Source organism: Balaenoptera acutorostrata, chromosome 7, assembly GCF_949987535.1.
Source record: "Balaenoptera acutorostrata chromosome 7, mBalAcu1.1, whole genome shotgun sequence".
In the NCBI taxonomy this organism is placed as follows: Eukaryota; Metazoa; Chordata; class Mammalia; order Artiodactyla; family Balaenopteridae; genus Balaenoptera; species Balaenoptera acutorostrata.
Window position 1 is genome coordinate 6610009 of NC_080070.1, and position 24633 is coordinate 6634641.

The 24633-nt window shown below is 40.4% G+C and overlaps 1 protein-coding gene across 5 annotated transcripts; it reads right to left on the minus strand.

Moving 5' to 3' along the window:
* Window positions 1-4757: 4757 nt before the first annotated feature.
* LOC103002337 (GTPase IMAP family member 4) lies at window positions 4758-22567 on the minus strand. Of its 5 annotated transcripts, XM_057550207.1 has the most exons (5): window positions 22523-22567; window positions 21564-21711; window positions 10087-10185; window positions 8951-9004; window positions 4758-6501 (listed from the first exon to the last, which is right to left on the minus strand). In XM_057550207.1, the coding sequence occupies exons 4-5, from the start codon at window positions 8988-8990 to the stop codon at window positions 5576-5578; spliced, it is 966 nt and encodes a 321-aa protein (XP_057406190.1). In that variant the 5' UTR covers window positions 8991-9004; window positions 10087-10185; window positions 21564-21711; window positions 22523-22567; the 3' UTR covers window positions 4758-5575. The 5 variants fall into 5 exon arrangements, with proteins under 5 accessions (XP_057406190.1, XP_057406189.1, XP_057406191.1 ...); XM_057550206.1 differs by lacking the exons at window positions 21564-21711; window positions 22523-22567 and adding an exon at window positions 14326-14411; XM_057550208.1 differs by lacking the exons at window positions 21564-21711; window positions 22523-22567 and adding an exon at window positions 12988-13063.
* Window positions 22568-24633: the final 2066 nt, after the last annotated feature.

The window sequence follows — 24633 nt, forward strand, 5'->3', positions numbered from 1 at the left end:
TCCTCGTCTCAAGGATGGAAACACTTTCCGTTTCTATCTGGTTTGGCTGCTCCCCAGTACTTTCTAGCATTTAATTCTTCATAATTTATCCAAAGTTTATCTGCAGGATATTTAGTATGTTACAAACCTCTGTCCTTTTGGAACCAGACTCAAGTTCTGAGGTTGTACTTTCTTGTCCTTTCCTTGGTTTGTGTGTAGAATGAACAAGAGTTTAGGATTATAGGAAAGTGTGGTTGGGAATTGGCAAAGGAATTCACCATGGGGGTGGGAGTGAGGTCGCTCTAGAGCCAGGTGTAGAGCAAACTCGCCCCAGCTGCATCTGGCACGTGCTGCTAGTCGTCTGCTTACTAGCATTTTGCCCCTCCTGTTCACTAACAAAACTACAATTTTGCTTATAACTGCGACGTACCCATGTGAAATACTGAATTGCACAGTGTTTCTTGCAGCTGGGGTAACCATATGACCAAGAGGTAGTAGCAGAAGCCCTGTGGACATTTCTGGGTTGCCTTTGCTTTTGTAATACAAGTGCCATTCTGTCTTCCTTCTTGTGTCTGTGTTCTTTCCACCTGCAATTCAGACATGAGGCTGAAGGTGAAGCAGCCGTCTTACCACTTTGAGGACAAAAGTTACTTGCAAGTAATGGTGGAGAAAAAAATCAAGTTCTTTGGGTAGTTCCATGGGCTCTGGACTTACCAGCCATAAACTCCTTGTTGTATCACAACTGAACCCTTTGTTAAGCTACTTTGGTGAAGTTCTCTCCCAAGCAACCAGACATACCCTCCCGCTTATATTCCAGGGCTGAATGAGCGTCACTGTCGGACCAGCCACAGAGATTTTAGACCATCAGGAGCTGTGGTGAAGTCAGCCAGGAGACCTTCAAAGGGCACTGCCTGGAGTGAGAAATTAATTCACTTGGTGACTTTACACCAGCTTGTGGACTTTCTTGTTGGGGACCAGCAGGGCTTCAGAGGCTTGACGGACATGGGATGTCACCCAACAAGTAGAGGAGACAGGGACTGAGGCTTGGAGACCCCATCTTTCTCCGCAGATCACAATGTCATGGAATAAACCCATCCCCCACTGAAGGAAAGAAATACGATGGTTGCAGGGAGTCTCTAAGTCACCTAAATGGAGACTGAACACCGTCTAAAGTGGCTCTTTAGCAGACCCGATTGGACTGCTTTTTAAACAAGAGTCAACATTTAGTTATATATTTTCCCTAGAAGTGATGGATGGGATCTAGGAAAGAGTATAAAATTATAGACAAATTAAACATGTACATTTTCTATTTGTGTCCTAAATGTAGTATATGTTTAATTTTGCCTCGTAGACTGTTTCCAGTGAATTTCAAATTGTTCCACAAGAAGCGACTGACTTATATTCTCAGAGGACTCATTTCCACAAGCTTGTTCAAAGCATTTTTTCTGCAAAGGCAACTATTATCTCAAGAGGAATTAAAAATAGAGTTATAATTTCCATATCTCATTATCTTTCCTCACAAATCCTATATCAGAGATATAATGCTTAAGAAAATGTATGCACTACATAACATAGCCATTGTGTATATGAAACAAAAACTACAGAAAATGCAAGGAGATATGGATTAACAGGCCCTAATAATACGACTTTAATATAAACTTGTCAGAAAAGACAAATCAAGTAGACAAAAAATAAGTAAGCAGACAGAAGAATAAACATAATGAAGAAAGTAGCTCTCTTGGATTTATAGAAAATACATTCTTTTTGCATAACAGAGAATACACCCTTTTTCAAATGCACATGGAACATTCACAAATATTGATCATATATTAATATATGTTAGCAAACCTCAGTGAGTTCCATGAAGTAGAAATATTAAAAACAACACTTTCTGATCATGATGAGATAAAACCAGAAATTACATTTGGAAAAAAGTCCTTCCATCGGGAAATGGAAACACCTTGTATGAAACAACTCTTTTTGAGAAGAAAAATACAAACTGAGGCTTTAGAATTTCTTACAGATCATACTAATGAAAATACTAAATGTCAGAAGCTATAGGCTTCATTGAAAGAAGTGATCAGAGTTAAAAGCATTGCACCAAAAACTTCTTCAACAAAAAAAAGAAGAAAATGAATTAAATTCTCACTTCCAAAAAACTAGAAAAAGTACAATAAGGTAAACCAAAAGAAAGTACAAGTATGAAAGACAAAAATTAATGTAGTGGAGAAAAAAATACACCTAATTAATAATCAAAATCTTGGTTTATTGAAAAAATTTAAAATTAACAAACTACTCATTAACTTGTTCAGGAGAAAAAGAGGAAAGGGCACAAATAAAACTTCCAAATTGACAAGAGGAACAACCATTGAAATTGAAGACAAGTTTAAAATTTAAAACCTTTTTGCAAATAAATTTGAAAACCTAGAAGAAATGGATAATTTCCTAGGGCAATGCAGATTACCAAACTTACCTCCATTAGAGAGACAAAATTTATTTTTTAAAATATTTTTAAAAGGTTTTTTGATGTGGACCATTTTAAAAGTCTTTACTGAATTTGTTACAATATTGCTTCTACTTTATGTTTTGGTTTTTTGGCCCCAAGGCATATGGGATCTTAGCTCCTCAACCAGGGATCGAACCTGCACCCTTTGCCTTGGAGGGTGAAATCTCAACCACTGGACCACAAGGGAAGTCTTTAGAAAGAGAAAATAAACAGACCAATGTACATGGAAGAATTAGAGAAAGCTATTAAGGAACCACACCACAAAGTAAGCACCAGGGACAGATTGTTTTGCATGGAAATTCTTGCAAACCTTCAAAGTCCAGATAGTTTCAGTGCTCTTTAAATTGTTGCAGAGCATCGAAAATGAAGAGAAATTTCCTAATTGCTTTTTGAAAACAAATATAACATTGATACTTAAGTCTGATAATGATGGTACAAAAAGATAAAACTGTAGAGCAATATCTCTTGTGACTTCAACACAAAAATACTAAATAAAATATTAGCAAATGGGTGCCAACACCACATTAAGAATGTGATACATCATGGCCAAGAGGGATAGAAAACAGAAATGAAAAATTGCTTCAATATTGGGAAATCTATTCATATCATTCACCATGAAAATTCTCATGGATGATTTTTTAAAAGCCTTCAATGAAATTCAACAGCCATTCATGATTAAAACCCTCAAGAAAATAATGATTGGGGGATACTTGCTTAACATGATTACACACACATGCGCGCACACACACACACACAAATACACGTACTACTGTAGTTCAGCAGCTATCTCACTTACCTAATTGGGAAACACTGAAGGCATATCCAGGAAGAAAGCAAGCATACCCACTCACTACCAATCAACATTATAATGGAGGTTTTAGCAAATGCAATTTGACAAGAGCAATCAATTAGGGGCCTAAGAATAAGTCAAGGAGAAGTGATACACCGTGGTACATCCATAAGATGGAATACTTGTCAGCGATAAAGGAGAACAAGCTCTTGGTACACACAACTTGAATGATTCTCAAAATCATTATGCTAAGTGAATGAAGCCAGTCTCAAAAGGGAATTTATTTTACTTATCTCTAGATTCTCAGTGTCTCGTATAAAACCTGCCACCAAGTACAAACAACCAATGAATGATAATAAATAGATGAATAGGTATGAACTCCCAAAAGTTGTGAGAGAAGAGAACATGCTTCATTCTTCTATTGTATTAATCACAATGCATAGTATCATTAATCTGTCTGCCTTCTGCCCTGGGAGGCAAATAGGCAAAACTGCTCTCAGGATATGTCACATGGGCTTCTCATTTCCTAACTGCTACTCAAGAGCAAAACCATTTTCTTTGTCTCATCTACAGCATTAACCCGGAGGCAAGGGTAAGAATAATTGAATGCATTTACACAGAAAATAACCACTGGTGTTAGAATTTTCTTTGTATTAATTCTGTATTTACTTTTTTTGGGGAGGTGTATATGGTTCTTTGGTTAAATATTTGTTAATAGAAGATTGTAATACAATAGCACGTTAAATTCATATCGCCAATGATGAAAACAGTAGAGACAGAGATCGCCCACCTTCTGCAGAGTGAAACCAAATCTCTCTACTCAGAGTGACTACCTCTAAAGGAGTCATGTGCTTCTTTGCACGGGGCTTCTCATATCCTTGAGCCTTTGTTAACTTTTATTAAATGTACAGTCTAAACTCCTTTGTGTTTGGGGGAAATCATGGAGAGACATATGCCCTAGTTTGAGCAAAATGGGTTAGGGCATGGAGAAGACGATTTTAAGGTGACAGAACAAGGAGAGTTGGCATAGGTCACATATGACCACCAGAACACGTTGGTAGAACATGGAAAAGTGCTTTGGGGAAGGCTAGAAATTATTAGGTGAAGAGTACTCAGCACAATAGTATAAAAGGGATAGGGACTTAGCTATTTTTATCCATGTATTAAAAAGAACTGTTGCAGCAGGAAAGCCACAAAGGTCTCAGAAACATAGGTCACGTGTAATTTCTATCAACACATAATGAATGAATCCAAGGGCAATGTAGTCTTTGACTGTCAGAGGTGTTGAGAATGTGGCTCAAACCTTCCAGGGAAAAGGAGAAGGGGAGAAGTCTAGAGGGTAGACCAAGACTACCTCCAAAATCATCTTGAACTTTTACAAAAGACTATAATTCATCCCTGTGCTCTTAGAAGAAGTAGTGGTAGTATTTTCCAAAAAACAAAAGCAAAAACAAAAAAAACAGATTCCATTTTGTACAAATATGAGAGAACAGAACAGTTTTATTACAGTAACAATAAGCAAACAATTCAATTGGGTGGGATAGCAGTTAGTTTCACAAGAAAAGGAGAGAACTTGTTATTCAGCAAATTGGTTGGTGTTGGTCAAAGAGTTTCTACAGATACATCTGAATATACCAAACATTGTTCTCTTATCTGTTGAATCTCTATCTTTCACTCTTTCTCGCATTTCACATAGTTGAGTTCTGAAAGATCTATCTTCCAGACAACTCTTTGTTGGTCAGTGGGCAGAAGATAAGGAACAATTTGAGTCCTTCCGTAAAATTGTAAGTAAACAAATTTCCAATCATCTACAAAGAATTCTACAAACATCTCCATCTATAAGCTTAACTAATGCAAAGAATTGATCTTTCTCATAAACTATAAGGTTAAGATGATCACTGTGGTCCTGAGGGTAAAATAAGTGAGAGGAAGCCACAGGGGGAGATTACCTACCAATCTAGAAAGAATCTAGAGGAGAAACATTTACTAGGGATAAACAGAGAAAGCTTGGGGTCATCTTCTTTGGTCTCCTGCATTCCTTCTCTCTGTGTCTCTGAGAAAGAATTCACCAGTTAGGGAGCATCAATACATTGTGCTTTGGAGTTTCACAGATTGAGAACTTGTCCCTCCCCTGTTAAATCAATCAAACATATACCAATTGCCAACAGTGAACTTTACTCTCCTGAGTCCTGAGAGTCTGAGAGACAGAAAAATGAGAATGCTCTGACTTATATGGGGCAGGGCCAGCTGAACATATGCAGGAAGTATAGACACATTTTCCTGAAGTTTAATCTTAATGTCTAATCCTCAAACAGAGAGAAAACAAAGGAAACAATCTTCAACAAGCCTAAGATGAATTCAACTATCCCGCTCTGATTCTCAACTTCGTCTCTGGCATTTTGCTGCCTTGTAGCACAGAGAGCCTCCCTTTCTGCCAATTCCCTCCTCATGTGCATCACTTGCTTTTGCTGTTCTAGTTCATCCTCCAGCGTTCTGATTTTCTCTTCATACTCCTGTCTTATCTGCACTTTCTGTCTCTCTAGCTCTGCTCTGTAATTTTCTTGCATCACTCGGATTTGTTTCTGAATCTCCTCCTCAGCCTTTTGGTACATGTTGTTCGTGAAGCATCTGCCTTTGCACTCTGCGACCACGCGCTGGACCAGGACCAGCAGCTGCTCCCTCTGGTCCTCCTGCGCAGCTCCTGCCGCCCTGTTGTTGAACACACAGTAGCGATCTCCGAACATGCCCATCAGCTCTTGAATGCCTTTTGGAGCTTCCTTTAAGTAGTCACGGAAATCGATGCCTTCCAAGTCATCTTTCCGGGTGAATAAGAGGATCATGTGTCTCCTAGCTCTCTCTCCAAACATTTTCAGGATCTTGTCCGTGGCTCTGTGGTCTTCCGGTGTGTAACGGCCCAGCGGGATGACGAGGAGCAGAGCATGAGGCCCTGGCGAGGTCAGGGCCATGCAGCGAGCAATCTCCTTGCAAGTGTCAGCATCCTGTACCTCTGTGTCAAAGATGCCAGGTGTATCCACCACGACAATTTCCCTCCCCTTCCAGGTGCTGTTTCCTTTCTTACAGGACCTGGTGATGGATACTGCGGAAAAGCCAGAAGGAAACATTTTCTTTCCGAGGATGCTGTTTCCTGTTGCACTTTTTCCAGCCCCAGTCTTACCCACTAAGACGAGTCTCAGTTGTGAATCTCTGGGCTCTTGGTTTCCAAGCCCTGGCACAACAGGAAATAAAAGTCGTAGCGTTAGAAGGAACTTCAACTGTCTCCCCTGCAAGTCCCCTGCCCACTGGTGCCTTTCTCTGTTGCCTGCTAGGGTCCTCTGCACTCAAGGGATGTCTATAGAGAGCCCTCTGGGCTCGTGCTCCTCTTGCAGTATTTGAGGACCACCCAGGTAATTTTCAGCATCCCCTTGCACTTCCTACTGTGACCTTGCGTAGGTAAGTAGCCCACAGAGGAGGAAACAAAATGGTTAAGAAGAGAACTCTAAGCTGCTACTGGTAGCTGGTCCTCATAAGATAACATAGGAAGTAACACAAAATTGACGTTGCATATTTTACTTCCCAGGAAAGTTCAAAGTTAATATCAGAGCAGCAGAGCACAGCAACTGAAACCTTAAGTTACAAACCAAATCATCTAATAGCTCGTCCTGTGTTTGTATTCAGCAAGTCTCTGCATATCTCTTTAATGTGCCTATAAGGTCAAAGTCTGCCCGATTTGTTAGGCATAGACCCGGGACCGGTGGGAAGACAACTGGCAATCACGTTTGAGAGGCTGTTTTCCCGAGAAGACAGACCCTGCCAGCCGGCCCTTGAATGTAAGACTGATTCCTGCATGAGGAATCCTGTGTTATAACTCCCTATTTCTGCTTTGAGACAATGCATACATTATCCCACTTACAACCTCATAGACACTGTTACAAACCCCAATTTGTTTTCAGGGCTATCATCCCCAAAACCAAGAGCCAACTAAACGGTTGATGTTTTAGTTTCTCAGGCTAAAAATCTAGGCGTCACCCTTGACTCCTCTCTCTCCCCTTCTTTCCATATCCAACCCATCAGCTGGTTCTCTTGGCTCCAAATCTGTTCGCTTCTCTCTATTTTGAAGATCATCATACTAGCCCAAGTTATATCCCCATCCATGCTTCAGTAGTCTCCTAACTGGTCTCTCTACTTCCGCTTTGGCCCTTTCAGTCTATTCTGTAAAGTGGAATAATCTTTTAAAAATATCAATCAAACAGAAGAGGGAAATTGCAGAACCTCCCACTCTGGCTTCCACAAAATCTGTAGTTCATCCCCATCTCCCACACACTTTATGGTGAAGCTTTTGCTCATCCCTGGATCCCTAAGGCAGAGTTTCTCATATTTGATAACCAGAATCCTGGGGTGAAAGAAGTAAATTTCCCAAAGCTGAGAACACTGGATGCAGGATGGCTAAGATTACCTAAGGAAAAATGTGGATGGGAGTTCAGACTATTATTTAGTTAGCATCACAATGGAAGATGCCAACCTAAGGATATCCTGAGGGCGTTGGTTGACCTTAGAGACAGGGAGTAGGAAAATCATGGCTGGCGAGATAAAAAGGCACCAAAGGCCAGTGCCAACACTGCAAAAATTGGCCAATGTTGACAGCAAATGGATGGCAGTCTATGATAGATGGCAAACACAGCCATGAATTATTCCCTCTCTGTACTCATGCCTCTTGGGAATGTGGATTTGCAGCTACTCTCATCAAGATGCTGAGTCCGTTTCTCCAACCCTTGAATCTGACTGGGCCATGTGACTTGCTTTGGACAGTAAGGTCGTGAAAACATGATCAAGCAGAGACTCCAGAAGTGCTGACTTATTGTAGTTTGCCTTCTCTTTCTGCTTTTCGGAACCTTACAACTGCCCTGGACTAGCCTACTGGATGAGAGACACAAGGGCCGGTTATCCGTGTCCCCCTGGTCTGCCCAAGAGCTTGCTGACTGCCAGACATGTCTATGAGGCTAGCCGAGATTATCCAGTTGCATCCTGAACCACCAGCCTACCACACATGCATGAGTGAGTCTGGCTGAGACTAGCCAAGTTGATCCAGACCCAAAGACTGCCCAACTAACCCACAAAACCAAGAGCCAACTAAACGGTTGTTGTTTTAGGCTCCTAAATTGTGTGGTGGTTTGCTAAACCAGCAAAAGCTCAAACGATATAATCAATTTCTATGGATAAGGGAGTAGAGGGAGGGTTATGTGAGGAACGGAGTGATCAGTCTGCTGAATTTGTTGGTTATAGTGAGGCCACCAGCAACAGGGAAATTAGGGACCTGAATGAGGAATTAATTATGCCCATGTTCCTCCTTCCCAATCCTCTCTTGGGCTGAAGAGAGGGGCAGAGAAACAACCAGGGAGGCTACAACCCGCTGTTCTGGTGTGTCCACGCTGTAGGAAGTAGCACACAAGAAACCTCATCAAGCCCATATCAATCAGGAGATTCTAACTCTCTTCCTCTTAGCTGTTAAGCTACATCACAAGGAGAAGCCGTAGAGGGTCGAGAGAAATGAGAGAGCAGAGTAAATGAAGGGAAAATAAGAAACGTGGTTGAAAATGTTTTGCTCTTGCGCAGATGGGGACTGACTGACAGGACAGGAGAGCCCCGGCCCTCCTCCCCCAAGCCTGGCAGCCTCTCACCGTGGCTGGTCCTGGAGTTGCTGGGGTAATGGGCCGCCATTGTAGTTTGAATTCCTGGAAATAAAGAAAAATAACTATGTCATTTCAGGGAAGTGGAGAGTAACTGGAAACTGGAAATGTTATCCTCATGTAACCAACAGTTTCTTTTCTTTTCATAAACTTGCTTGCTACTCAGTTTCTCTTCCTCTATTTCCCAATACTTCTCCATTCTCTGTTTTCAGTCTCATTTTCAGATTGTTCATTTTTCTTTACACAAATGTAAGTGCTTCAGGGTCTTCCTTGGCACTGGTTCTGGGTGCCCTTCCCCACTCTATTCAGTGAATGATTGCTTTGAATGCCATTTATATGTAGCCTGCAGCCTAGACCCTTCTCACAGTTCCAAACTTTTAAATCCCATTCAACTTCTCCAGTTGGCAATTTTATGGGCATCTCACACAGAACTCAGACAAAATGGAACCCTTGACCTCCAGCCCCAGCCTGGTTCCCATTTCAGTAAAGGGCACCACCAAATGGCTCACGCAGAATCTTGGGGTCCTCCACAACGCTTCTTTCCTCGCTTGCTCATCAGTCTGGCACCAAATCCTATTGATTTTACTTCCAAAAAATGCAAAATTCTCCATTTCTCCCCATCTCCATGTTAATCCAACCCACTGTCATTTGATTGCAATGTAATAGGCTCCCAACTGATATTGCATCTTCAATCCCTTCTCCACTCAATAATCAGATGCCTTTTTAAAACTGAAATTTGATTTTTTTCCCTGGTTTAAATTCTTTAATGGATTCCTTTTGCTTTTTATTGTTCAAATAGTTGAAAACCCTTGGAATGGTCCAAAAGGCCCTGCATGCTCAATTACTCTCTCTCTCTCTTTCAAAAGGCTTGAACCATACTGGCCTCCTCAATGTCCCCTGAATCCTCTAAGCTCCCTCCAGCTCCTAGACCCTTGGGGAATATTTCCCCCTCCCTGGAGCACTCCCACACCCTTCCAATGCCCAACTCATTTCTTCTCAGCCCTGAGGCTTCAGTATTCTGTTATTTCTCCAGAGAGGGCTTCTCCACCCCCATCACCAACCAACAAGTTAGCTCTGGTGTGGAGTTTGTGCTAGCCACACTCCAAGGGTTTCTATAGAATACGTACCACAATAGGAAGTTGTTCGTCTGATTTTTTTACTGTCTCCTCGTAGACTGTAAGCTTTGTGATGGTGAACCGTCTGTGTCTTGTGTGCCCCGTTATTCCCTAGGGACAAGCACAATAGTGGACAAAGCATGGATCTCAATAAATATTTATTAAATAAATGAATTGATTTTAAAAAATCTCCCTGATTCTTGCCTCCTCTCTGATTGAGCTTTATGTCCAGCCCAATCTGTCTTGTGAAAAAGATGATCATTTCCTTATTTTTTTTAAAATTAATTAATTTATTTTTTGGCTGCATTGGGTCTTCATTGCTGTGCGCGGGCTTTCTCTAGTTGCGGCGAGTGGGGGCTACTCTTCACTGCAGTGTGCGGGCTTCTCATTGCAGGGGCTTTGCTTGTTGCAGAGCACAGGCTCTAGGCACGTGTGCTTCAGTAGTTGTGGCACGTGGGCTCAGTAGTTGTGGCTCATGGGCTCTAGAGCTCAGGCTTTGTAGTGGTGGCACACGGGCTTAGTTGCACTGTGGCCTGTGGGATCTTCCCGGACCAGGGATTGAACCTGTGTCCCCTGCATTGGCAGGCAGATTCTTAACCACTGTGCCACCAGGGAAGTCCCCTATCCTTTCCTTATTAACAACACCTAGCATTCTTGAAACACGGTAATACGTTTTAAAGGTTTTCTTTCATTGCTACCTACTAACGTTGGGCAATGGAGAAAGCCATTTGAAGAACTCTTAGCAGATCAGATTTTAAGTAGGACAGGCTGAAATGCTAATTGTTAAAGAAAGCCTATCTGATAGGAAGCCAACAAATACAAATTTCAAACACTGTTAGAAAGACAGGCACTTCTTTTGAAAGTGGATTAGGAATAAGGAGTAGAAAACAGCTTCTTGTAAACTGGGAGGAGAAATCACAGAATTTTTAAAAATCAGCGTTGGTCACAAAGATGATTTTGGTGATTGATTTTAGGAGAAGGAGTAAGATACCAGAAATAGGAAAATAAAAGGTTTGGGGTGTTTCTTAAACACCATTCTTAAGAACGGTGTTTCCATTCAGTCTGTGGACTTTCTCTTCAGCATTCTTTAATGCTGTTCCCTTTCTCCTAATTCTGATGTAAAACCAGAGGACTGAACTTCTCTCCATACTGACACTGGATGGCTGAGTTCTCCTCCTACTGCCTAAGGAAGAAGCATCCATTGATCCCCAGCTTCTCCTGAACTGTAGACAGTAACATGGGTTGGCATCTCCCTCCTCCTATCTCCTAAAAGTTCCCATTCCCCATCTCTGGGTGAAGCCCACGACGGGACTGTTCCTGAGGAGGCAGGTCCAAAGGGGCAGCTCTGAGCAGATCGTTAACTGGGTAACAGAGTCTCTGATCCTAACCGTGTGCTGGCTTTGTGGCACGGGGCTGCTGACCTGCACCTCTTACATCTCCTTGTGCTCTTTTCACCACCAGCTCACTCCCCACACAGCTAATTCTGTCTTCTAATTCTAATTCTAATTCTGCTCAGCCAAGCAAACCCTGAAAGCTTCAACTTCACTTATAAATTCTATCAATGGTGAAAACAATCATTTATTCCTACAAGTATCCTCTGAGCAGTGACTGCTGAAAGAGTTATCAATTTGTAGGACTCAGCCTTCAAAACAGATTACTGCCTAAAATCAGCAAAGACAGGAGACAGGAACCAATGAGAAATATATTCTGAGAGCAAGTTTGCAGGGAGTTTTAAGATATAGATCCAGAAGAGAAGTCCCCCCTCCACCAAATCACACATTTCCCTCCCTCTCTTCCCACTCCCACAAACACCCCTATTCCCTTACCTAAAAAAAATCTGGGTCCTGCTCCTTTCTCTAACTTTGAAAGCAATGCTAAACCAGGAGGCGACACTAAGCTATCAACAAGGAAGAGGAGAGAGGAAGTGAGGGGAGGAGCTGTCCAAACTTGCTTATGCAAGAGACCTGCCCACCTTATCACCTAGCAGTGCCAGAACTTTCTGCAATGATGAGATTGTTTTGTGTGGTTCAGTATGGTAGCCCTGAGCCACATGGGCTACTGAGCTCATGAAATGCGATGAGTGTGATTGAAGAATTGAATATTTAATTTTATTCCATTTTGATTAATTTAAAGTTAAACAGTCACATCTGCATAGTTGCTACCATATCAGACCATGCAAAGACTCTATAGGGAGGGCCGAAATGTGGATCATGCCGTGAAGTTTGAGAAAAAACGACTGGGTCAAAACCAGAGAGTTGCCGCTCAGAGTGTGGCCAAGATGGTGGAGTAGGAAAACCCTGGGCTCACCTCTTCCTATGGGCACACCAAAATTACAGCTATTTAGAAAGCAATTATGACCTGAAAACTAGTAGAAAAGATTCCCCACAACTATAGATATAAAGAAGGAACCACAAGACAGACAAGAAGGGGTATAGTCAAGGCCCACACCCCTAGGTAGGTGACACATAAATGGGAAGATAATTGCAATTACAAAGGTTCTCCCCAAGGAGCAAGGGGTCTGGGCCCCACTTCAGGCTCCCCAGCCTGGGGGATCTTGCAGCAGAAAGAAAAGCCACCAAAATATCTGACTTGTATGGCCAGAGGGGCTTGCACATGGGAGAGCAAGAAGGCTCTGGGAAACAGAGGCCCCATTTTTAAAGGGCACGGACAAAATCTCCATGCTCTGAGACCCAGCATAGAAGCAGTGATTTGAAAGGAGCCTGGGGCAGACTCACTGGCTGATCCTGGAGAGCCTCCCAGAGAGGCAGGAGGCAAGGAGGACTCCCCTAGTGACATAGACTCTGGCAGCAGCTGTTTTGGGGAGTTCACTCTATGACAAGGACACCTGTCATAGAATGGAGTCTTCTCCATTCTTGGAGACTTCCCTCTAGCCTATTCCTGCCAGGGGCTTACCTGCTCACCAGCCAATTGGCACCAGTCCCAGAGCCTCCGAAACCAAACAGCCAGCCATGAGAGCACTCAATGCCACTCACCCGGAAACTGGCACCAGCCCTGCACACTCTGAACCCTGCAGGCAGCCACCCCAAACCTGGACCCACCCACCAGTGGGCCAGCACCAGCCCTGGAACACCACAGGTCCCACAGCCAGCTGCACCGAATCCCAGCCCCACCCAGCAGCAGGCCAGCAGCCAGAGCAGAAGCCAGGGCCTGGCAGCCAACTGGGCCAGAGCAACCTCCAAAGAATACTCTACCCAGCAAGGCTCTCGTTCAGATTTAATGGAGAGATCAAAAGCTTTACAGACAAGTAAAAGGTAAAAGAGTTCAGCACCACCAAACCAGCTTTACAACAAACGTTAAAGGAACTTCTCTAGGAGAAAAAGAAAAAGCCACCAGTGGAAACCAGAAAATTACAAAACAGAAAAAGCTCATTGGTAAAGGCAAACATAAAGGTGGGAAATCATCTACACACAAAGCTAGTAGGAAGGTTAAAAGAGAAGAGCAGTGGGCTTCCCTGGTGGCGCAGTGGTTGAGAGTCCGCCTGCCAATGCAGGGAACACGGGTTCGAGCCCTGGCCTGGGAAGATCCCACATGCCGCGGAGCAACTAGGCCCGTGAGCCACAGCTACTGAGCCTGCGCGTCTGGAGCCTGTGCTCCGCAACAAGAGAGGCCACGACAGTGAGAGGCCCGCGCGCCGCGATGAAGAGTGGCCCCCGCTCGCCACAACTAGAGAAAGCCCTCGCACAGAAACGAAGACCCAACACAGCCATAAATAAATAAATAAATAAATAAATAAATAAAATTAAAAAAAAAAAACAAACTACAATTTTCAACTGTTTTTAAAAAAAAAAAAAAAAAAAAAAGAGAAGAGCAGTAAAATAATATATATCCACAATAAGCACTTAAGGGACACACAAAGCAATTAGATGTAAAATATGATATCAAAAACAGAAATGAGAGGAGGAGAGTACAAAAGCAGGGATTTAAAAATGCACTTGCAATTAAGAGATCAGCAACTTAAAACAATCATATATATATATACACCTCATGGTAACCACAAACCAACTATCTATTATAGATACACACACTCACACACACACACACACACACACACACACACACGAGGAAAAAGGAAAAGAGAAAAAAGAAAAAGGAATCCAAACATAACACTAAAGATAGTAATCAAATCACAAGAGAAGAGACAAAAGATAAAGAAATTTCTAAAAACACCTACAAAAACAACCCACAAACAATTAACAAAATGGCAATCAGAACATACATATCAATAATTACCTTAAATGTAAATGGACTCAATGCTCCCATCAAAAGACACAGAATGGCTGAATGGATACAAAAACAAGACCCATATATATACTGTCTACAAGAGACTCATGTCAGATCTAAGGACACACACCAGCTGAAAGTGAGGAGATGGAGTCCCTCCCATCAGGAAGCTTGCACAAGCCTCTTAGATAGCCTCATCCCCCAAAGGGCAGACAACAGAAGCAAGAAGAACTATAATCCTGCAGCCTGGGAACCAAAACCACAATCACAGAAAGATAGATAAAATGAAAAGGCAGACGACTATGTCCCAGATGAAGGAACAAGATAAAACCCCAGAAAAACAATGAAATGAAGTGGAGATAGGCAACTTTCCAGAAAAAGAATTCAGAATAATGATAGTGAAGATGATCAAGGACCTCAGAAAAAGAATGGAGGCAAGGATTGAGAGGATGCAAGAAATGTTTAACAAAGACTTACAAGAACTAAAGAACAAACAAACAGAGATGAATAATACAATAACTGAAATGAAAAATACACTAGAAGGAATCAATAGCAGAATTAATGAGATACAATGGATAAATGACCTGGAAGACAAAATGGTGGAAATCACTGCTGCAGAACAGAATAAAGAAAAAAGAAAGAAAAGAAGTGAAGACAGCCTAAGAGACCTCTGGAACAATATTAAATGTGCCAACATTTGCATTACTGGGGTCCCGGAAGGAGAAGACACAGAGAAAGGATCCAAGAACATATTTGAAGAGATTATAATGGAAAAGTTCCTTAACGTGGGAAAGGAAATAGTCAGCCAAGTCCAGGAAGCACAGAGAGTTCCAGGCAGGATGAACACAAGGAGAAACACGCAGAGACACATAGTCACCAAACTGACAAAAATTAAAGGCAAAGAAAAATTATTAAAAGCAACAAGGGAGGGCTTCCCTGGTGGCGCAGTGGTTGAGAATCTGCCTGCTAATGCAGGGGACACGGGTTCGAGCCCTGGTCTGGGAAGATCCCACATGCCAAGGAGCAACTGGGCCCGTGAGCCACAACTACTGAGCCTGCGCATCTGGAGCTTGTGCTCCGCAACAGGAGAGGCCGCGATAGTGAGAGGCCCGCGCACCGCGATGAAGACTGGTCCCCGCTTGCCGCAACTAGAGAAAGCCCTTGCACAGAAACGAAGACCCAACACAGCCAAAAATAAATAAATAAATAAATAAATAATAAAAATAAAGGAATTCCTTTAAAAAAAAAAAGTCTTTAAAAAAAAAAAAGCAACAAGGGCAAAATGACCAATAACATACAAGGGAACTCCCATAAGGTTAACAGCTGATTTCTCAGCAGAAACTCTGCAAGCCAGAGGGGAGTGGCACGATATATTTAAAGTGATGAACAGGAAGAAACTATAACCAAGAATACTTTACCGAGCAAGGATCTCATTCAGATTTGAAGGAGAAATCAGAAGGTTTACAGACAAGCAAAAGCTAAGAGAATTCAGCACCACCAAACCAGCTCTACAGCAAACGCTAAAGGAACTTCTGTAAGTGGGAAACTCAAGAGAAGAAAAGGACCTACAAAAACAAACTGAAAACCATTAAGAAAATGGTAATAGGAACATACGTATTGATAATTACCTTAAATGTGAATGGATTAAATGTTCCAACCAAAAGACACAGACTGGATGAATGGATACAAAAGCAAGACCCCTATATATGCTGTCTACAAGAGACCCACTTCAGACCTAGGGACACATACAGCCTGAAAGTGAGGGGATGGAGAAAGGTACTCCATGCGAATGGAAATCAAAAGAAAGCTGGAGTAGCAATACTCATATCAGATAAAATAGACTTTGAAATAAAGAATGTTACAAGAGACAAGGAAGGACATTACACAATGATCAAAGGATCAATCCAAGAAGAAGATCTAACAATTATAAATAGATATGCACCCAACATAGGAGCACCTCAATACATAAGGCAAATTCTAACAGTTAAAAAACAGAAAACTGACAGTAACACAGTAATAGTGGGAGACTTTAACACCTCACTTACACCAATGGAGAGATCACCCAAACAGAGAATTAATAAGGAAACACAAGCTTTAAATGACAAAATAGACCAGATAGATTTAATTGACAATTCTAGGACATTCCATCCAAAAACAGCAGATTACACTTTCTTACATGGATTACATGGAACATTCTCCAGGATAGATCACATCTTGGGTCACATATGAAGTCTCAGTAAACTTAAGAAAACTGAAATTGTGTCAAGCATCTTTTCCGACCACAATACTATGAAATTAGAAATAAATTACAGGAAAAACAGAAACGTAAAAAACACAAACACATGGAGAGTAAACAGTATGCTACTAAATAACCAAGAAATCACTGAAGAAAACAAAGAGGAAATGAAAAAATACCTAGAGACAAATGACAATGCAAACATGACAATCCAAAGCCTATGGGATTCAGCAAAAGCAGTTCTAAGAGGGAAGTTTCTAGCAATACAGTCCTACTTCAAGAAACAAGAAAAATATCAAATAAACAATCTAACCTTACACCTAAAGGAACTACAGAAAGAAGAACAAACAAAACCCAAAGTTAGTAGAAGGAAGGAAATCATAAAGATCAGAGCAGAAATAAATGAAACAGAAAGAAAGAAAACAGTAGCAAAGATCAATGAAACTAAAACCTGGTCTTTGAGAAGATAAACAAAATTTATAAACCTTTAGCTGGACTCATCAAGAAAATGAGGGAGAGGACTCAAATCAATAAAATTAGAAAGGAAAAAGGAGAAGTTATAACAGACACCGCAGAAATACAAAAGATTACAAAGGATTATAAGAGACTACTATGAACAACAATATATGCCAATAAAATGAACAACAGACAAGAAATGGAAAAATTCCTAGAAAGGCACAATCTCCAAAGACTGAACCAGGAAGAAATAGAAAATATGAACAGACCAATAACTAATAATGAAACTGAATGAGTTATTAAACAACTCCCAACAAACAAAAGTCCAGGGCCAGACAGCTTCACAAGTGAATTCTACCAAATGTTTATGAAAGAGTTATCAACTCTCCTTCTCAACTGTTTCAAAAAACTGCAGAGGGAGGAACACCCCCACAGTCATTCTATGAGGCCAGCATCACTCTGATACCAAAACTAGACAAAGATATCACAAAACAGAAAACTACAGGCCAATATCACTGATGAAAATAGATGCAAAAATCCTCAACAAAATATTAGCAAACCAAATCTAACAATACATTAAAAGGATCATACACCATGATCAAGTGGGATTTATCCAAGGATGCGAGAATTTTTCAACATCTGCAAATCAATCAGTGTGATATACCACATTAACAAACGGAAGAATACAAATCATATGATCATCTCAATAGATGCAGAAAAAGCTTTCAATAAAATTCAACATCCATTCGTAATAAAAACTCTCCAGGAAGTGGACATAGAGGGAACATACTTCAACATAATAAAGGCCATATATGACAAACCCACAGCTAACATCATACTCAACAGTGAAAAGCTGAAAGCCTTTCCTCTATGATCAAGAACAAGACAAAGATGCCCACCTTCACCACTTTTATTCAACATAATTTTGGAAGTCCTAGCCACAGGAATCAGAGAAGAAAAGGAAATAAAAGGAATCCAAATCAGACAGCAAGAAGTAAAACTGTCACTGTTTGAAGATGACATGATATCATACATAGAAAATCTTAAAGACGCCACCAGAAAACTACTAGAGCTCATCAATGAATTCAGTAAAATTGCAGGATACAAAATTAATACACAGAAATCTGTTGCATTTCTATACACTAACAATGAACTATCAAAAAGAGAAATTGAGAACACAATCCCATTTACCGTTGCATCAAAAAGAATGAAATACCTAGGAATAAATCTACCTAAGGAGGTAAAATACCTGTACTCTGAAAACTATAAGACACTGATGAAAGAAATTAAAGATGACACAAACAGAATGAAAGATAATACTGTGTTCTTGGATTGGAAGAATTAAGGTTGTTAAAATGACCACGCTACCCAAGGCAATCTACAGATTCAATGCAATCCCTTTCAAAATGTCAACGGCATTTTTTACAGAACTAGAGCAAATAATTTTAAAATTTGTATGGAAACACAAAACACCCAGAGAAGTGAAAACAATCTTTTTTAAAAATTCCTTTATTTATTTCTCTTTATTTATTTTTGGCTGCATTGGGTCTTTGTTGCTGTGTGCGGGCTTTCTCTAGTTGCAGCGAGCGGGGTCTATGCCCCATGTCCCCTGCCTTGGCAGGCGGATTCTTAACCACTGCGCCACCAGGGAAGTCCAGCCAAAACAATCTTGAGAAAGACGGACAGTTCTGGAGGAATTACACGCCCTGACTTCAAACTATACTATTTAAAAAGCTACAGTAATGAAGACAATATGGTATTGGCACGAAAACAGACACATAGATTAATGAAACAGAACAGAGAGCCCAGAAATAAACCCATGCACATATGGTCAAAGGAGGCAAGAATATACAATGGGGAAAAGATGTTCTCTTCAATAAGTGGTGCTAGGAAACTTAAACAGCTACATGTAAAAGAGTGACATTAGGACATTTTCTAACACCATATCCAAAAAGAAACTCAAATTGGGTTAAAGACCTAAATGTAAGACTGGATACCATATAACCTCTAGAGGAAGACATAAGCAGAACACTCTTGACAGAAATCGCAGCTATATATTTTTTGCATCTGTCTCCTAAAGCAGAGGAAATAGTATAAAAGCAAAAATAAGCAGGTGGGACCTAATTAAACTTCAAAGCTTTTGCACAGCAAAGGAAACCATCAACAAAACAAAAACACAACCTAGAGAATGGGAGAAAATATTTGCAAATGATATGACACATAAGGGGTTAATATTCAAAATATAGAAGCAGCTCATACAACTCAACATCAAAAACAAACAACTTGATTTAAAAATAGGCAGAAGACCTGAATACACAGTTTCCCAAAGCAGACAAACAGATAGCCAACAGGCACATGAGAAGATGCTCAACATCGTTAATCATCAGGGAAATGCAAATCAAAACCACAATGAGATATCACCTCATATCTGTCAGAATGGTTGCCATCAAAAAGAACACAAATTACAAAAGTTGGTGAAGATGTGGAGAAAAGGGACCCCTCCTGCACTGCTGGTGGCAATATAACTTGGTGCAGCCATTGTGGAAAACAGTATGGAGGCTCCTCAACACTAAAAATAGAAGTACCATGTGACCCCACAATTCCACTCCTGGGTATATAGCTGAAAAAACAAAACAAAAACAAAAACACTAATTCGAAAAGATACATGCACCCCGATGTTCATGGCAGCATTATGTACAATTGTTGAGACATGAAAGCTATCTAAGTGTCCATCGACAGATGAATGGATTAAGAAAATGTGGTATATATATATATATATATATATACACAATGCAATAGTACTGAGCCATAAAAAGAAAGAAAATTTGCCATTTGCAAGAACATGGATGGACTTGGAGGGTATTATGCAAGTGAAATAAGTCAGAGAGAGAAAGACAAATACTGTGTAATATCACTTATATGTGGACTCTAAAAAATACAACAAACTAGTGAATAGAACAAAAAAGAAGCAGACTCACAGATACAGAGAACAAACTAGTGGTTACCAGTGGGGAGAGGGAAGGGAGAGGGGCAATATAGAGGTAGGGGACTAAAAGGTACAAACTAGTAGGTATAAAATGAGCTACAAGGATATATTGTACAAAACAGGGACTATAGCCAATATTTTATAATAACTATAAATGGAGTATAACCGTTACATATTGGGAATCACTATATTGTACACCTGTAACTTATATAATAGTGTCCACTAACTATACTTCAATTAAAAGAAAACACAATGAGATATGAACTCACACCTGTTAGGATGACTACATCAAAAAGCCAAGAAATAACAAGTGTTGTGAGGATGTGGAGAAAAGGGAACCTCATGCATGTCGGTAGGAATATAAATTGGTGCAGCCACTGTGGAAAACCGAATGGAGGTTCCTCAAAAATATTAAAAATAGAACTTCATTTGATCCAGCCATCTCACATCTGGGTATTTATCCAAAGAAAATGAAAACACGGACTAGTAGAGATATCCGCCCCCCGATGTTCATTGCAGCATTATTTACAATAGTCAAGATACGGAGACAACCTAGGTGTCCATTGATGGATGGAAGGATAAAGGAGATACACACACACACACACACACACACAAATAGTATCCAGCCATAAGAAAGAAGGAAATCATGCCATTTGTGACAACATGGATAGATCTCAGGGCATTATGCTAAGTGAAATAAATCAGACAGAAAGACAAATACTGTACAAACTCAGTTATATGTGGAATCTAGACAAAACAAAAGCCAGGCTCATAGATACAGAGAACAGCATGGTGGTTGTGAGAGGCGGGGGTTGAGGGTGGAAGCGGGAGAAATGGGTGAAAGGGATCAAAAGGTAAAAATAAATAAATAAATAAATAAAATGAATACTCGTTGCAACATGTATACACATATATAAGCTCATTACAGGCTCATATATAAGCTCACATATATACGTCAATACCAAGCTTAGAAATATTGTTTAATTGATTATTGAATCTACTGAAAAAAATGCATGAATTTCATTTTATGCAAATTAAAATTCAATAAAGCTGAAAACTCCAGCCATTTAGGTACAATTGGATGCGAGTAGGAGAGCCAGTTGTGGTAGACTGATTGTAAAACTGGCCCCAAGTTGTCACACTACCTTGTCTCCAGGCCCTTTTACAATATGAATTTGGTTCTCTTCGCATGCAGAGTTGGAACCTATTTTTGCACCTCCTGAAGTTCAAAACCTCAAAGGCTTTGCAGTTTTATTTTCAACAGTTTCTGCTCTTTTATGCATTTCCTTGTTTTGCTTCATAATTTAACGCCCTTTTTCAACCCACGCACTCCCTTCTTATGCATGTAAAATATCTGTACCACTTTACTAGAAATTCTGTGGTAAAGAGACCAGGGGATGATTTTCACACACATCACAGCACAACCCAGGGAAGTCTGTGGTTCACCCTGTTCTCAGAATCTTCTCACAATAACAGGAAAGGCTGTTATAAATTCATCTGTGCACAGCACTTCCTCCCTGCCTCAGCCACAACTCTTTCCTGCCTCATCACCTTCACCTTTGGTCTTACCTGTCACACATAGCTGTGGTCACTCCACAGGACAGAAAGGTTAGGATGCAAGGTCCACTTCTCCTCCTCTACGTGGCGTGATGCTCTCACAATGGACTCAGACCTGGAGAGGAGGCCTGATTAAGGACCCTCACGGCTCGGTCTTGAGCTGAGGAAGAGAACCAGTGCAATCAGTGGACGCAGGTTGTTCTGCTTTTCTATGCCTTTTAGAATCCTGACAGTGGTGCTTTAAAAGCCTAAACTTTATATAGAAAACTTAACAAGTCAATTTTTTATCATTGCCTGTTTTGAAGTAATAGCAACTTGAAATTTGTATTAGAATTTCTCTATTTCCAAGTTGGAAACGGCCACAGATAATTCTGTGTAAGTATAAATATGTAAATATCACGCATTCTCTCTCATTACATTTTACTTCTATTTAACAGGAGATCAGGGATTTCAGTGCCCAGATAGCAAACCGGCCATATGCCAAGCATTCTGGAAAATGGACTGACATCAATTATAGACCACAGACGTTCTCTTTCTGCAAACCCTAATAAAAACCAGGGTGCCATAGGCAATTAGGAGTATAAGTATCAGAGACAAGAGGTTTCAACAGATTTCCGGAAGGGTGCATTGGAGCAGACATCCACAGCCAACATGGCCCCAGAGAGGCTGTGGCTGAGGTGGCCGCGGATGTTGATGGAAGCACCTCGGAGAGGTGGGCTTCAGAAATTTCAGCTCCAAGGGGATGGGGCTGTAGGGCTGAAAGCAGGGGATTCGTGGAAGAAGTGAGTATGAGACACATGATCCAGTCATTGCCTCACTTCCCCCTCATTCGGAACCTCACACTTCAAGGTCTCTCTTCCCGAGTGGGTAATTGAAGGAATCTCCCCGAAAGATTAGAGCATCTCCAGAGAAAAACCTCTGCATTCTGGCATTTTGGGTTCCCTCTACATAACAGCTTGTCCTGCGGTCACCTCAGGTGAAGCCTGCAGTCGGCACCCTCACTCAGACGTGGAACTTCCAGGTTTTCTAATGATTTATTCCAAACTACGAAAAGGCAGTCAGGGAGAGCTGCTGTTTGACGAAAAACTGCAATATGAAAGACAGATGAAAGAGACAAAGATAAACAGCAAAAATAATCCCAACGGGAGCCATACACGCAGGAAACAAAACCAGGAAAAGACTAACCAAACATAAAAATAAACTTCTCTTTCAGCTATCTAGATTATTAATCCTCCCACTGAAATCAACTAAAAATACTGAAAAATATTACATACATTTTCTTAAAAGCGTAGGTGAGCAGGCAAGAAAATAACCTTTCTCAGACACGGAACTAAGTGAAGGTGGGCAAGTGGAGTACAGCAGCTAGCTGTCACCCTGAGGATATTTCACCAGCCCTGGAGAATTTAAAGTCTGCTTTTCAAAACCACACTGACAACAAAGACTGAGAGTTCTTGCTAGCAGCACAACCTCACTAAGAGAATTTGTAAAGACTGTACCTGAGGCAAGAGGAAAGTAATCACAGATAGTAAATCAGAGGTTGAAAAGAAAGAAGAAAGAAAGAATAAGGAAAGAAAGAAAGAAAGAAAGAAAGAAAGAAAGAAAGAAGGAAAGGAAGAAAGGAAGGAAGGAAGGAAGAAAGGAAGAAAGAAAGGAAGAAAGAAAGAAAGAAAGGAACGAAGGAAGGAAGAAGGAAGGAAGGAAGAAAAGAGCAAGCAAAGGAAAGGAAGGAAGGAAGGAAGAAAGGAAGAAAGAAAGGAAGAAAGAAAGAAATAAAGAAGGAAAGAAAGGAAGGAAGGAAGAAGGAAGGAAGGAAGGAAGGAAGGAAGGAAGGAAGAAAGGAAGGAAGAAAGAAAGAAAGAAGGAAGGAAAGGAAGGAAGGAAGGAAAGAGCGAGCAAAGGAAAGAAAGAAAGGAGGAAGGAAGGAAAGAAAGAAGGAAAGAAAGAAATAGAAAGGAAGAAAGAAGGAAGGAAAGACAAAGAAAGGGAGAGAAGATAATGGTAATAACTTCCAGGGTTTAAAAAGGAAAAAAATAAGAAAATAAAAATACACAACAATAATGCAAAAATGGGGTGGAAGGTGGGAATGGAGTTTAAATGTTCTATAGTAATTTGTTGTATAAGAGGAAGATTAAAATATAGATTCCCTTTAGACTTTGTTAAGAATATGTGTTGTATGAGGAATATAGCCAATATTTTGTAATAACTGTAAATGGCATGTAACCTTTAAAAATGGTATAAAAAATTTAAAAATTTTGAAAAAAGAATATGTGCTGAGGCCACTAAGAAAATTTGGAAGAGTGTATATAATTTCCAACTGAGTAGAAAAAAACATAGAATGTGAAAAGAACCAAATAATCCAAATTGAGGCACAAAGAAGAAAGAAAAACAAACTATGAAACAGGTTGGACAAGTAGAAAGCAAAAACTAAAATATTACAAATGCATCCAAATAGATCATAAATTATAACTATGATAAATACACCAACGATTTCCGATAAAAAATAAGTATTGTTTGGAGTGGATTGCAAAGGAAATCCAAATCTAAAACATGAAACTTGAGATAGGTTGAAAGCAGAAGCAGAGGCAAATACAGCAATCCAATTCTAAACAAACAAGAACAAAATATCAAATGAAATAGAATTTTCATTCAGTGTTTCTTGCGAGCCTATTATATGCCAAGCACTGTTTTAGGCAATTGGGTATATTAGCAAATAATAGCAGGTAAAGATCCTTGCCCTCCGGATCTTTCAGTGTTCCTTGAAGGGACAGAAAAGAAACAAAAAAGGAATAGTGTGTGAATTATAGAATAATTATAGGAGATGTTCACTTACGTAAGAAAACAAAATCAGGGAGCGTGGTAAAGAGGACCAAGAGTGAGAAGGCAGGTTAAACTTCAACAGTGTGGAAAGGGAATACCTACAAAGTCCTATCCCGCAACATGGCAACTTGTTGATTGCAAATCCTAGAGAATGCAACCCGACATAGGAAGAGTTTTAGATAATCGAGACGCTTTTTAACAAGAAGAAAGAACATTGAGAACAATTGCCTTGGGTATTCCATTTTTTATATTTGTTTATAAATAT